Genomic DNA, 14,685 nt, shown 5'->3' on the forward strand with positions numbered 1-14,685 from the left:
TTCACTTCTTAAAATATTTTTGATTTGTTTGTATTAATTGTGTAACACTCATAGTACCAAAGTAACTAGAAAACTGTTTTTTTAAAACTTAAAAATAATAACACCACCACAGGTTGGGACACAAAATGCCATCATTTTGTGAAACTGGACCACAACCAGGTCAGCAGCACTTTTAGATTTTTTCTTCTGCTAAACTAAAAAGCTCCTTTTGGGGGATAAACCACTGGAGGACTTTGCTCGGTATAACCCAAAAACATGTTCTTTTTACATCAACGGCAGGTCTGTATGTCTTCACTTGTTTTTGATCCACAGCATTATTACCCAGCTTTCTGATCTGAGATCATGTATAACTGTGTCTACATTCAAAATCAGTGTCAGAATCTTTATATTATCCCAGCCCTGCACTTAATGACTGTACGTGTTGGGACGCCCACACATTTTAAATTATTTACTTCACATGAAAGGGTGAGTGCAAAATGATGACCAAACCGCAAAAATATGTTCATGTGAAACTTGTTTTTGCTACTGTACACATTAATTAGATTTTACAAAATTACATGAAGTCCTTATTTTGAGGATATACACAGAAAAGACTGACATAATTGGCCTGAATTAAATGTTAAACATAAGCCAGTTTCTGGTATACTGATGTAGTTTAACCTGAAATTCAAGCAAAAACAGTTTGCATGATTCACTGCTTAACAGTAACAAAAACATCAGTTTAACTCACTAACAACTGTGCCTTAAAAACACAGTGAAATGAAAACACGAAGCAAACAGGCTGTAATTGAAAATGTGTTTATTTTATTTTATGTTATTCGTTGACTGTTTATGATCTTGGTCTCTCCTTCTTGCCTTTGTAGAGTGCCAGCAGAGACACGTTGGCCACTTTGACCACCTTGAAACGAACTCCGGGAATGTCACCGACGGCGTGACCCTTACGTCCGAAACCTGCCACCAGAACCTCGTCGTTCTCCTGCAGGTCAAGAAATAGAAGCAAAAGAGGTTAGAAGAGCGAAAATTGAGAACAGAGCTAAATTATACATTTAAGAACTTTTAAGGACCCAAGAGAAAATTACAATGAGATCTGTAGATACACGTACAGATCAAAAACTGGAGAAAGTTAAAATTCGCAGTTTAGCTTACTGCAACTTAGAGACATTTCATAGACACAGACACTCAACTCCACATAAACAGGACTATTGCGGAAACAATGGCTCGATGTTTCTGTTGTAGAATCTACATAAACAATCCTCTAAAGAATAAACTCGCCACTGCCGTTTACCTCGATGAAGTTGAGGCAACCGTCATTGGGGACGAAGGCGGTGATCTTCTTGCCGTTCTTGATGAGCTGAACTCTCACACACTTCCTAATGGCAGAGTTGGGCTGCTTGGCCTCCACACCACTGCACAGAGGAAAAGTACAAAGCTCTTTAAGTTCAAAACAAACACCCTTGATTATGGATTTAATAAAGAGGAACTCAAAAGACCAAAAAACTGCTTTATATCTTCCTAAATTACAAGTGTTAGCTGCTGTTGTGATACTTACACTTTCTCAAGTACGATCCCCTTGGCGTGAGAGGCTCCTCCGAAGGGGTTAGCCTTCAGGGCAGTGCCCAGGTGGGCCTTCTTGTACTGTTTGTCGTGCCATTTCTGCTCACGCCGGTGATTGCGGAGCTTTCTGGCAGTACGCAGACCACGACACTTTCCTGAAAGAGGGGAAAAAAAGAAGAAAAAAGCCAAAGTCAGCACAGTCAGGTATGACCATTAAGATGGCACTTCAGACCTTCCCGAGTCATGCTTAACTCTTTCCCCCCTAGGGGTAACTTAAGAATATCCCATTTGTGCATCAGTTAATGAGGATGAACCTATACAGCAGGCATGTCTAAAGTCTGGCCCAGGGACAGACTGCAGCCAAAGTCTGGACACTCTTCCATTACAACTTACTAGGGCCACCCCTGTAAACCCAGGAGCTGTTCTAATAAACATCAAACCACCTCTTTAATATACAACAAGTGTCTTTGTGGGGAAAAAAGAGAAACATCAAACACAGTGATGCTGCAGATCAATTAAACGGACTCCTTAACGAGAAAGGCAAAAAGGAACCCAGATGCTTCTCTTCGGTGGGTACATTAAAAACTGTTCAGCCCGCTGTTCGCAGGGTAGAAACATTTCACCATCAGTCCCTATTCAACAGAAATCTGATTTGTCAGGCATCCTTTCCATGAGACCCACCTCGTGGTGTGAGGACCGGGCTTCAGTTAAGCTTTACTTTTGCCAACATATCAAAATTAACGAGAGCTGGATAAGCGCTGGGCTAAAACCGCAGACAACAGCTAATGCTCGGTGCTCTCACAAAGACAACCTCCGGCTTTCAAAATGACACTTAACCCCCATCGGGTGTCACTTTAACGACATTTATAAATCTTCTATTTAAGTACAAAACAAAAATAAGGCACAGGCAGCTTAAACTATAACGGGAATCTTTGGTGTGCGGAGCTAATGCCGCTAACACGCCGCTAGCCGCTCAGACATGTTATGGCCGCTCCACGTTGCGGTTTCAAAGAAGCATAAAAACGGATTTTTTTTAATAATCTGCAGAATTTTACCGACACAAACGAGTTTAAATCTGTTCGTAAGACCTTTATACGCGGCACTGTTGTGAAACCCCCCCACAGAAGTCACATTTTTGGGGTATTTGAGATGAACTTTCAGACGTACCCATGATTGCTGAGCGAGCCTGGGATGGAAAGGAAGGAACCAGGATGCACCGCGGCGATGTCTACACCGAGGCCCCCGGACGGACGTTGCCACGATATATGCCTGATTAAAATTATGCCATTTCACGCCAATGTTTTCATATTTAATTCTTGCAGAACAAAGAATTTGAACTCATTTTAGAATTTGGTAATTATACATACAACCAGTGTACTTTTATTATTGAGAGCCACTAAATTCCTTCTCTTATTTTTGTCTTCACTGTTTTATCTCCCTTTCAGTCAGTCACACTATTATTATTCATCATATTTCACTCCCGACCCTCCCGTTTTCTCAGTTTTTGAGTAATTTGCTGTATTGTTTTTATTTAAAAACTGAAATTAGAGCGAAACCAAATAATTGGATATCTAAACCTGCAATTAACGGCTAATGGATGTCTTGTTAGTGCCCTCTGGTGGACAGAGTATGTAGTTCACAAATGTGACAAATTAAAGGAAAACCTTGAATCTCGGTATGAGTGACAAATTCAGCAAATGGCTCCTTCACAATTCATGAATTCCATGAATCTTCACTGTGGTCTTCCTTTCCCCACTTTTGTCCAATATACCCACTACCCCTCCTCTACATGTCCAAAGTATCTGAGGTATCCCTCTGATAAACTTATTTCTAATCCGGATTATTCTAGTAACTTGCAGCAAAAATCTTAGCATCTTCACCTTCAAAACATAGATAATATCAAACCTCTTGTCATCCTATAAACCGCCCCTTTCAATCTTTCTGTCGCACTCTCTTCTTCCACTCTTCTCTGCACAGTTCATTGCTTTGGATGGTTGACACCAGGTATTTAAACTCATCTACTGTCACTACCTCTGATCCTTGCATCTCTGGTGCACTGATGACAAGACCTTCACTCACAATGTCTGCTCAGCAGCAAAATTTAGCTCTATGTGAACAGTTAGGACAATGATGTTTCTGCATTACTGACATAAGCAGGTGACTGAGAAGGTCAGTGCAGGACACGATCAGGCTGTTGATTAAAACCAAGAATGCTGGGTGTGAGATTTACCAGGAAAAGCTGGAAATGTCCTTAGAGAGGTCAGTCTGATTTAAAAAACGATGCATGAAGATAATCACCAGGCAATAACACAAAAGTATGAACCTCTTGATCTTGTTAGTCCCATTTGGGGGATTATATGCTGTTATCTGACAAATAAAATCACTTGCTGTGAGGTACAGGTTTTGGTGAGTGAAATTCTAGCATGTTATTAGCACCAATTCACAGATATCTGAGTTTTTCTGATTCACCCATAGAATTTGTGAATATTCTTGTATCAGCTGCCGCATTTAGTCATCACCACCACACATCGTCTTCCCGCATCTCATCCTATCTCTTGCATCCTCTTCTGCCACACAAACCCTCTGCATGTGCCTCCCTAAATCCTAAACACTAGACCACCAGTGAAACTCATCCAGTTATTATTAATACTGTATAAACTGTAGATACAGATATACTGTATATACTTTGGTAAATAGTGTAGTGAAGTAAAGACAGAATGAAGTTTAAGCTTCTAAGCTTTAAATAAATAAATAATGTTTAATCTTAAAAATACAGATAAAATGCATTTGCAACAAATGAGTCGAACACAAAACCTATTTTTTGTTTATTTATAAGAGGCTTAAACTTCATTCTGTCTTTACTTCACCACACTGTTTACTACAGTACTGTTGATATAAAACTAAATCTGGTACATACAGCAACAAATCCAATAAAATCGGAAAAACCAGATGTGATCCGTAAGCCACTGTTTCTCTGCCGGTAATGCATTGTTGTTGTAACTGTATTGTGGACATTACATTCACTGGTATCCCTGTAACAGTGCATCTGAACACCTTTCATACACGACAAACATATTTAGAGACAGACAGCTGACCAGTGCTTTGTTTTATGTAATCATCATTTTGCTGCCTTTAATCTCCAGACATTAAATATATTTTGACTGAGCTGACCTGAAAATGACAAACTGAGGGAACAACAGTGTGTTTGACCTGTGGGCGGGGCTCCTGTCACCGTGCTTACCACTGCTGTGTCCTGTGATTGGCTAATTCTGCCATCTGTCAGGGGGGTTTAAAGGCATGGGGCAGATTAAAGTAGATTAGGATGGGCAGGGAGGGAGAGAGAGCGCATGCTGGCATCAGACTCTGGTCACCACAGCGATGGCTTCACCAGGGAAACATTGCTGCATCCTCCTCCTCTTCCTCCATCTGCAGGCGTCTGCCTGCCTCCACCGACAACCTGCAGACAGGTAGGTGGACAAACACAAACAGAGCAGGTGTAGTAGCTTTAAGTTTGTTTTTGACCTCACCTAACTGTCTAATCTTTGATTTGTGCTATGCTCACAACTTTCTATTCACTACACCTCATGTGGTGCTATGGTATAGAATTTATTTATTTATTTTTAATTTGAGCTCAGAGGAACAATCTCGGCAACTTTTCCTGCAAACAGATACCTACTTTCACATCTAGCACACACAGAGTAACATTATCATCCTTTTGTACTAATGTGTGTGTGTGTGTGTCCATGTGATTAAACTAAGCCCCACATTCACTCTCCTTTTAGCTCCACCAAAGCCTGAGAATGAGGTACCTGCTTAATCTGGAGACAATGAGCCTTGAGCAGAGAGTTAGCATGCCATTATCAAACCCAAATCAGGACCTAAAACAGGCTGGAATGCTTTGGTGATCTGCAGAGCGTGGAAGAATTCTTTGTAGCCACACAAAGTCCCCAATTACTTCAATAAAGCATGATGACGCTATCTAATGACATATAATGTTTCTTTGAGATGCCATCAGCAGTAAGACAGGAGTCATTTTCAGCAGAATCATTTTGATTCACATTTAAAAGCCCCTGGTTTCTTTAAAGTTGTTTTTTTTTTTGTTTTTTTTTTTAGCTCCATTAATTAAAATACACAGATTTTTAAAGGATAGTAAGTATGCAAGTTGTTTAAGTACTGATCTAGCAAAAGTAATGCTGATTGAATGGACAACATTTGATCCTGGAGCTCTCTTTATTACTTGAATTTCCAAACCGATGGTCACGCTTTGTTTATTTTCAGTTTTTATTACTCTTCTTCTTTGCTGTTGATGGTAACAGACTCTTTTTTTTTTACTGCATCAAATACAAGTGGTAAAAATGAAGGCAATGCACAAGTGCTAAAAACTGAGCATTTGGAGCATTTTTAATAAAATTATATGACAAATAATACAGTGCCACTGTGTGCCACAGTCTGTCCAAGACTGATCAGCAGGTATTAGTTTGTATATGTCACAAATGTACAGTTTTATTGATGCTTGTCTCTAAACAAACCTGTAAACACTGATGTCATACTGGTCACTTCTGACTACCAAAATAAAGCATGGTGACAACCAAAATGCTAATGCCGAAACTTTAAAAAGTGGTTTCTAGAGCCAATGAGTGACATCATGGTGTGTGACATCACGGTGTGCATGGCCATCTTTTCTATACAGTCTGTGGTCACATGGATTGAAATGAATACATTTTCACCAGTTATTTCAATTTTTTTCAATATGTTATACATGTGTATTTTCTGTTTTTTCAACTGTAATCTGTCCTTTCGTTCAGATTTAGCAAACAGAATCATGGTCTGAATGCTCTGTTGTGACAAACACAAGAGGGGCACTGCAGATTCTCTGTAGGCTCCTCTTGTTCACCTGTTTTGTTTTATTTACTTACTTTATTGTATTATTTAGATTATTATCAGAGTGGGTATTATGTCGGGTGAACAGGGGTTGAAGCTCACGTTATACACATTTGTTCAATGTTCAATTATTTATATCCTGTTTTTATTTCGGCTTATTTAACCTTTCATCCCTTTCAGTCTATACCATAGACTGTATATGAAAGATGGCCACAGTCACTGTTACCCTGTTTTGCTGCCAGTCTGCTCACTGGTGGGCCCAGTAATGTAAAAAATTAACATCATGTTGTATCATGAGACTTGAATCAAGTGACTGGGATGAAAAATTAATCTGGAGCATGATCACAGGATAATAAATTAAAGTAAGCAGTAGGTCTGTTTGTCCCTTCATACCCTTTTGCAGCCAGAGTCGACCATTAGAAAGAACAAAATGTTTAAGGCACCTCCACTAATGCTTTAGTTCAAGTCTATCAGTCGATGGTCAGCAGTCATCCAACTCACTTGCTTCCAGTGACCTCACAACACCTCTTAATACAAACCAGCAATCATGCCTTTGTTTTCTACCTCTTGCTCACAGAGATTTTATCCTGACTCTTGTTTGTTTAATCCTCTTTGTTCCTTCTACCTGCCAGCTTACTTATTATATCTCTGACACGCTAATGAGCTCCAGCTCATCCAGCAGAAGTCTGTTAGTAATTCCTGGTTGAGGCTAAAAGCCAGGGGAGACTCAGGCACCTCCGTTTCATCTATTTCAGATTGTTTCTTTGTTTTTAATCTGTGTTTTAGTACAACTAATGTGTAGAATCATGCTAGCCGTATGTGGTGATTTAACTGTTATTTTCTCTCCTGTAAGCCATTAAACATATGGCAGATGTTTACGAAATCATTCAGTGTCTGCTTTCGTCTGGCGATACTTGCCTTAAACTCGACCCCAATAGGATGATTATGTTGCCCCGTGTCTTTTGAGTGTGTGCATCAGCAGCTGTTTATTGCGTTTCACAGTGTGCAGCTGTTGATGGTAAAGGATTGAGAAGCTGTAAAGTCTTCTCTGGCTGCAAGCCACCCCATCCTTCATCCTTGGGGTCTGTGTGCTTGTGATTGTATGATTATGCAAACAGTGCAATCCCACAATCCACAGCCCAGTGCTCTGACCCAGCACAAGAGAGCAGCTAAACCTTGTTTTTGGCTGAAGAGGCTCTTTGAATGAAGGGGATTTGATCGCTCTATTGTCTGATTCTCTGACCTGATGTACATTTAAAATACATTCAGTATGTGCTGCATTTTATTTTACATTCACTGAGAGGATTTTGATCTTGAGAGTGCCCATACAGAGATCCACCGTGCTCGTGGCTCATTTAGATTAGATTATCCATAGCTGGACAATTTTGGCAGATTATTCAGAAATCAGGCTGCAGCTTTAAAGAAACAAAATCACTGCCCAGAGTAAATGCATGCTTGCATTGTACATACCGGCTGTTAAATAATGTGAAACGACTACTAAACATACACATATTTTTACTAAAAGAGAAACTAAAATTACAAAATCATTGAGCAGAAAATTTTTGCAGATTTATTAGCCTGTGTACAATGATGGCAAATACACCGAGACGTTAAACATACTCATCGGTAGAAGCAGCACTTATGTATGTATTTTACTTAAGTACTGGTACCACACTAATATAGTAGAATTTTTTAGTAGAAGTCCTGACTGTAGGGCACTTAAGAGCACTTAATGTAGAGCAGCAATGTTCTGTCCTCTTGTGTATGAAAAATCTCATCAGTACCTGTAATAGTCAAACAAATAATGTTAAACAGCACAAGCCTGTGAAACTATAAAAAAACAGAAAATATAAAAAATCTAAATAGAACTTCAAAACTATAATCTGTTGGTAGCTGTCTTGTACTTTCTGCTCATATATTCTGACCACTGCTTTACAGCATCAGTAAGGAGTAAGATTTAAAGATTAAAGGCTCGTGGCTGAGCTGTAAAACCTTAATTTGAGAGCTTTTGACTATTAATCAAGAATCTTCAAATATATATATTCCTACATATTACATATTTAGACATGTTATTTAAAACTAATCAATAAATCATGGAAGGTCTATATAGATAACAGCTATTGATGGGCTAACTAAATTAGTTAGCATTAAGCAAGACTTATTAACCCGGTATTTTCCTTTTTTTAATCATGAATAAGAAAGCAACTACAATCACCAGGCACTTTATTAGGTACACCTGTTCTGCTGCTCCTTAAAGCAAATATCTAATTAGCCAATCACATGGCAGCAACTCAACACAACCAGGCATCACAGTGAGAAAGACAGGTGATTTACATGACGTTGAACCTGGAATGGCAACCATATCTCGAGTTTACAGAGAATGATCTGAAAAAGAGAAAATATTCAGTGAGAAACAGTTTTCTATGCTTTGCTGATGTTAGAAGGGAATGGATGGACTGCTTCGTTCTGATAGGAAGCCAACAGCAACTCAAATAACCATTTATTACAACCGAGGCATGCAGCAGCGCATCTGTGAAGAAGAACACATCAAACCTTAAAGCAGATGGGCCATCAGAGGAAAAGCACACTGGGTGCCACTCCTCTTAGAAAAGAAAAGAAAACTGAGGCTAGAATTCAGAAAAACTGGAGAACGGCAGACTGGAAAAACATTGTCTGGTCTGATGAGTCCCAATTTCTGTGGCAACATTCAGATGGTCAAAATCTGGTGTAAACAACATGAAAGTATGGATCCATCCTCCCTTGTATCGACTGTTCAGCTTCCTAGTGGTCTAATGGTATAGAGGATATTTTCTTGGCACACTTTGGACCCCTTATTACCAATTGAGCACTGTTTAGATGCCACAGCCAAACATGTCCATCGCTTTATGACCACAATGTACTCGATTGTTGTTACACGTGTGTCTGCAACAATACTACTACTACTAACAGTAATAACACATTAATGGGAAAAATCAAAACGTAGCAGTTTCTGTGTTTGAATCCCAAAGTAAGTTTCTTAACTTTGACCAAATATGGTCAAAGTACAAAGCAGTAAATTGATATAGAAAAGTTCAATCTGGGCCTTTTCTTGACATTGTGTGTTTTCTTATTATTCATCAAAATGTAAAACAGTTTTTCTAAAATTGCTTCTTTGTTGTTTTTTCCACCTGTGCTCCTTTCACTGGTGTGACCATGTGCAGACTTTGGTCAGCCTGCACATGGTCACACCTCTCTGCTGCTCTTAACAGCATCTCAGGATTTCTTTAAACAGGTGGAGTTGCTCAGTTGTACTTTGACAGGTGGAACAGCAGGTGGTTGCATACCTGGTTCAAGACAATGTTTTGACATCTCTCCCGCTGTCCACTAAACCCTGGCTGATGACCTTTGTGTAGTTTTCTCAGTGGTCATTATTAGGCAGTAAATGAATCATTAACATCAATCAGATTGGTTCCACTCTCTCTTCATTATTTTAAGTTTTTATTGTAACGATACATATTTTCTGTAATTCCAGATTAGAAAGAGGATGAGCTGTAGCTTTAACCTTGTTATTGTTGCCTGATCCAGCACATCGATCTGAACCAGCTGAAGAGTCATCACATAAAACCTTCAATTACAAAGAAAACCGTCAATCAGACCTGCTGCTAATTTGATTCTAGCATTAGATCTCAGTCCATTATGTTTCTGCTACAAGGCTCTGTCTGTAATCTGGGTCAGAGTGTATCCTCTCAACAACTACCCACCTCTGTGCCAGACTGATCACTGTTATCTTAACTAATCCACTGGGTCAGCAGCCGGGTCACTCAGGTGTACTCTGAGGACTTACACTCTCACAGGTTCCTCCCTTATTTAGCTTGGATTTCAACTGGGTGATTTGGAATGATGTCTTTCTTGCATTATGCACAAATCAGCATCTGAGAAATGAAGGTGAAGAACACCAATCATCAGTTTGCTTTTGATGTTTTGCGAGAAGGAGCAAGAGCCATCTGATAAGTCCCTCCACACACTCTGCGTGAATAGAGTCAGATGCAAAACAATCTGCAGCTTGATCAGTTTGTGAAATCAAGAATATTTTATCTTGAATGTGTTTGATGTGTATTTGTGACTTCTTTCAAACTTTCTGAATCCAGTTCAGCTGCCAAATGTAAGCACATCTAAGCTGGAGCCGAACCAGTTCTGCCAGGGTGCCTTTTGAGAACCAGGCCACATTTTGATGGGCCTGAAAATTTATTATGATTCAATGTTCCCAGAAGAAGTCTGAGAAACTCAAACAGAATTCACTATCAGTCACTGATGAATTTAATGAGGTAGCCCAACAGTTTTCTAGTGTCATACTGGTGCAAATCTTTAAAACTGGTTTTCGATTGGACACTGGCATCACATCAGCAAAAAGGGGCAAAAAGGTGCCTGCAGGTATTAGGCTACCAACGTGGGCAGAGAAGGACAGCTGGTGGTTTTGATGTGGCTGATGGTCCACATTAAACTCAAAGTTGTAAAAGTTGCTGATGGTTGCTTAAGTATCTCAAACAGTTAAGTATGAGTGAATCAGACTCTTTTAAACATACTTTCACTTTAATTCTTGGATATTTTTTTTTGTTCAGAATAAACATAATTCGTATGAGACAGTAAATTATTTAATATTTCACAATAATGTAATAAAGATTTATTTTAAGATGATTTTTTTTTACCTTGTTGTTTTCGAATACTGATATTTAATATTTTAACTGATTAATTTATTTCATGTATTGAAATCATTACTTAAAAATAAAGTTACAGAAGAAAAATAACTAGTGGAAAAAAACTGTGCTGATGACAAATATGAAGAAATGACAACGTTAAATATTTTACTGATTCTTCTTTCAATTCCTTTTGCAGTGCTGCTGTTTCTCTGGAATACGGTGAGATCTATTTATCAATCTACAATCTACAATTTTGATTTGTTTATCTTTCTCATATTTTAGTATAAAAGGTCAAAGGTATAACATGTATATTCTCATGGCTTATTTTGTTAAACAAATCCTGTTGTCTCTGCAGACATCGGGAGCAATAAAAGGGTGAAGGCAGAGCAATATTTGATACCTGCAGAGAGAGGATTTGGACAACTGCAGGTAAAATATGAGTGGGGAGGGAAAAACGTAACCCTACAATTTTCTATTAAAGTTTTACTGATTTTTAACCATTTAGGTGCTGAGAATGTCAATAAATGGAAGATGTGTCACAATTTAATCCTAATCTAAAAATGTGCAGCCACAATGTCACATATGCCAACTGTACCAGCTTGAAAATGACTTAAATTTTTATGTCAGGTTCATAATGTCAGCAGATTAACTTGCTTTTTCAACAAATCAAAAAAAAATCTTCATGTAAATTTAACAAACCTTCCAGTTTTTGGAAACAAGGTTGTAAGAGTGGAAAAAAATCATGTCCTCTCTGAGAAAATGATGATTCCTGTTTTTGGAAGCATACCAGGAAAATGCTGGATTTTATGAAGCACAAAATTCTCATTAAAACACATATTTTATTAAATAAACAAAAAAATAGACATGAAAGAGCAAAAACAGTTAATGCCTTTATATAAAAATTGAAAGTTTGGCTTGAAGAAGTTGTTTCACATGATTGAAGTTTGCTTCTTCCTGCCTCCAGTCTTCAGATGCATCACGCAGGAAATTACTTCAGACACCAGGAGCTGCAGTTCCCCTCCCTCCTCTAAAGGTTCACTGAGCATGAGTAACATTTTCTCCAACACAATCAGTTGGAGATATATATTATAATAAAAAACACATTATATATTCAATTTCAAAAGAAGGTTTTTAAATTTACTGCTTTCTATCTGGTTGTACCTGCCCACCAGGTGTTGTCCGATGGGCAGCCCTGCCTCTTGTTCCAGGCCAGGAAACTGTCTCTCCGCTATGACAAGCAGAAACACCTGGACCTCACAGAGCGAGCCTTTTCTCCTCAGAAACCTGTCGACACCAGTCAGTCTGTCTGTCGCAAGGACAAAGCCACGTAAGTGCACCTCCTACTTGTCTGTCTAGTTGTATGAGAAATGTCACAGGGTCTAACATGAAGATTATAATCCCAATTTAAAGACAAGAACAATGCAGTGTGTCCTGTAAAGAAAGGTCCAGGTGTGCTGTACATCTGAGAGTCTTACTTGTCTCTTTGTTCCTCTGTAGGCTGGTCATGAGGTTTGGAGATGTGGAGGATTTGAAAGGCCTTTCCATCAGGTTAGCTATGCCACCAAATATGATCACGCTAAGCAGTTTGTACACAATACATGAACATTTGCCCTGACTGTCTCCTCTCGCCTCTCTTTCATCAGACTGCAGCTGTCCAACAGCTTTTATGAGTCTTCGGGGCAGTGGTGGTTCTCGGTGGACAGCGTCTCGCTGCTCTACAACATTTCTGAAGAGGCTGTGTTCAATGCCAGCGAGGTGTACGCTCCAGCTTCCTCCTCCTACCGCTGCATCCACGTCAGCAGCCTGGAGCGATACAGTGCCCTGCTGCTACCTGGCACTGACCAAGCCCGCCGCTGGTCCATCACCTTTACAGACTTCCAGGTACCCGTCTCTTTACCCTGTCTTTGACTGATTCTTCAAAGAGGGTGTTTCATTTCTTGTATGGTGTCTGGAAGACACAACAAAGTCTTGTTAGAACATTTATTAATTTTTCAGTGTTTTTTGTGGTTAAGGGTCATTTTCTCTCTAGTTCAATACTTTGTTAACACATCTTGAACTTAAATGTCGAAATGAGCAAACACAAAGCTGGGAAAACAGCGGTATACTGTCAGCTCACAGACCCAGAGACTGGCAGAGCACATGATTTACACAGGTGAGCGGGTAGAGGACACAATACAGTTTAAAAATGACCAGTAACAGCTTCTAATTGGACAAATACAAAAATACAAACAAACAAAATTTATTGAAAGATGCAAGTTTTAAAGGGTGTTGAAATGGTTTTCCAATATTTAAATCACCACAGTGAAAAAAGCAATCACCCCCTCCTGAGGTTATAGCTAGTTGTATCACGTTAATGAGTTAATAATAAATTCTAGCTCTGGGTTTTTATTCTCAGACTACTTGGGCTAGTAGAATAGCTATGCATGATTCACAGTTCAGAATAGGCTTATTTGACTTATCCTGGACCACAGTGCAGCCCCTCAGTTCACAGAAGCTGTTTTAGCTCCTCTCTGTTTAAGGCAAATTTCGGGCCCCTCATAAAGATAAAGTTAGACCAGTAGGAGGTTCTGAGATGACTGTATTAAGGGTACCTGATCTATGTGATGTGATATAGAGCCAGAAGCATATTGAGAATATTACCTGTATTTTGGGGTTTTTTTTGTTTATTTTTAAATGTTTCTGTGCTCTCCTCAGATTCAGGCCTTCAGCGTCACCTCGGGAAAGTTTTCTCCTGCAAGCGACTGTACCACCTTCTTGACGCCAGCCATCCTGATGGGCCTCGTCACCTCCCTCATCCTGCTGCTGGTGCTGGCCTATGCCCTGCACATGCTCATCCACTTGAAACACATTGAGCATGACGAGGAGCACAAAGCCGACGTCTACTTCCCAAAAAGCCCTGAACACTTGGAACAGTACTGCGTGGAAAACCTCACTGAGAAAAATGTTATGTAGGTTAGGCAGTGAGGTGATGGACAGACTTTTAACAGTTACAGTTTTGAAAAAGTGAAATGCAGCTGATCTGATAGCTGGCACCAAACCGGGTGTGACATACTCTCAGCCCAGGATCAATTTTTTTTTTTTTAAACGGACATTTCTAAACTTTTGTAATTTACCCATGAGAGGATTTCTGTTTTTGTCTTAATAAAAATATGAAATGAAAATTCTGGTTTCTTTTATATTTGTAGTGTTTGATTGAATTTCTTGCTTTTCAGTTTGAAGACATAGCAGAATAATTGTTTATAGAGCTAGCTGTATGTCAGCTATAAGTACTAGTCTCTTCAGGGAAATACAAAAAGAAAATTAAAATTTGGTTAGAGGATTTAAATCCTGACGGAGCAGACCGAGACTTAAAAGAACCATGAAGACAGCTAAAAACAACTGAAATTATTTAATAAGCTAGCAACCTCCCTTGCCACGTGTAGGGAAAATACAAATATACATATGCAAAATCATTATAGTATGATGTTGCCAGTAAATATAGACTTTGACATTTGACACATGACACAAGACTTTGTCAAAAAATTAGTTTTCATTGAAAGACCCATGCCGATTTTCCTAAATCTTGCCTCTGTCA

The 14,685-nt window shown here is 39.1% G+C and overlaps 2 protein-coding genes across 2 annotated transcripts; one reads left to right on the forward strand and one right to left on the reverse strand.

Annotated features, from left to right (window-relative positions):
- Positions 1–782: 782 nt before the first annotated feature.
- On the reverse strand, positions 783–2,863 carry rps23 (ribosomal protein S23). Its single transcript, XM_003448354.3, has 4 exons — positions 2,722–2,863; positions 1,550–1,709; positions 1,286–1,406; positions 783–976 (listed from the first exon to the last, which is right to left on the reverse strand). Exons 1-4 carry the CDS (start codon positions 2,723–2,725, stop codon positions 830–832), a joined length of 432 nt encoding a protein of 143 aa, XP_003448402.1. The 5' UTR covers positions 2,726–2,863; the 3' UTR covers positions 783–829.
- A 1,906-nt stretch (positions 2,864–4,769) lies between these two features.
- On the forward strand, positions 4,770–14,563 carry atp6ap1la (ATPase H+ transporting accessory protein 1 like a). Its single transcript, XM_003448417.5, has 8 exons — positions 4,770–5,021; positions 11,308–11,330; positions 11,467–11,540; positions 12,076–12,144; positions 12,284–12,438; positions 12,609–12,659; positions 12,755–12,992; positions 13,806–14,563. The coding sequence occupies exons 1-8, from the start codon at positions 4,933–4,935 to the stop codon at positions 14,061–14,063; spliced, it is 957 nt and encodes a 318-aa protein (XP_003448465.2). The 5' UTR covers positions 4,770–4,932; the 3' UTR covers positions 14,064–14,563.
- The last annotated feature ends 122 nt before the right edge of the window (positions 14,564–14,685 follow it).

This window comes from Oreochromis niloticus, linkage group LG5, assembly GCF_001858045.2.
Source record: "Oreochromis niloticus isolate F11D_XX linkage group LG5, O_niloticus_UMD_NMBU, whole genome shotgun sequence".
Lineage (NCBI taxonomy): Eukaryota > Metazoa > Chordata > Actinopteri > Cichliformes > Cichlidae > Oreochromis > Oreochromis niloticus.

What these genes read in the sequence shown, in the direction of transcription:
- rps23 (XM_003448354.3), bottom strand. An exon ending in GGGATCGTACTTGAGAAAGT is followed by an intron (nt 1,407 to 1,549) that starts GTAAGTATCACA and finishes TCCTCTGTGCAG; the next exon opens with TGGTGTGGAGGCCAAGCAGC. An exon ending in GTTGCCTCAACTTCATCGAG is followed by an intron (nt 977 to 1,285) that starts GTAAACGGCAGT and finishes CTTGACCTGCAG; the next exon opens with GAGAACGACGAGGTTCTGGT.
- atp6ap1la (XM_003448417.5), top strand. Translation starts at nt 4,933, where the DNA reads ATGGCTTCACCAGGGAAACATTGCTGCATCCTCCTCCTCTTCCTCCAT. An exon ending in TTGAAAGGCCTTTCCATCAG is followed by an intron (nt 12,660 to 12,754) that starts GTTAGCTATGCC and finishes CTCTTTCATCAG; the next exon opens with ACTGCAGCTGTCCAACAGCT. An exon ending in TCACCTTTACAGACTTCCAG is followed by an intron (nt 12,993 to 13,805) that starts GTACCCGTCTCT and finishes TGCTCTCCTCAG; the next exon opens with ATTCAGGCCTTCAGCGTCAC.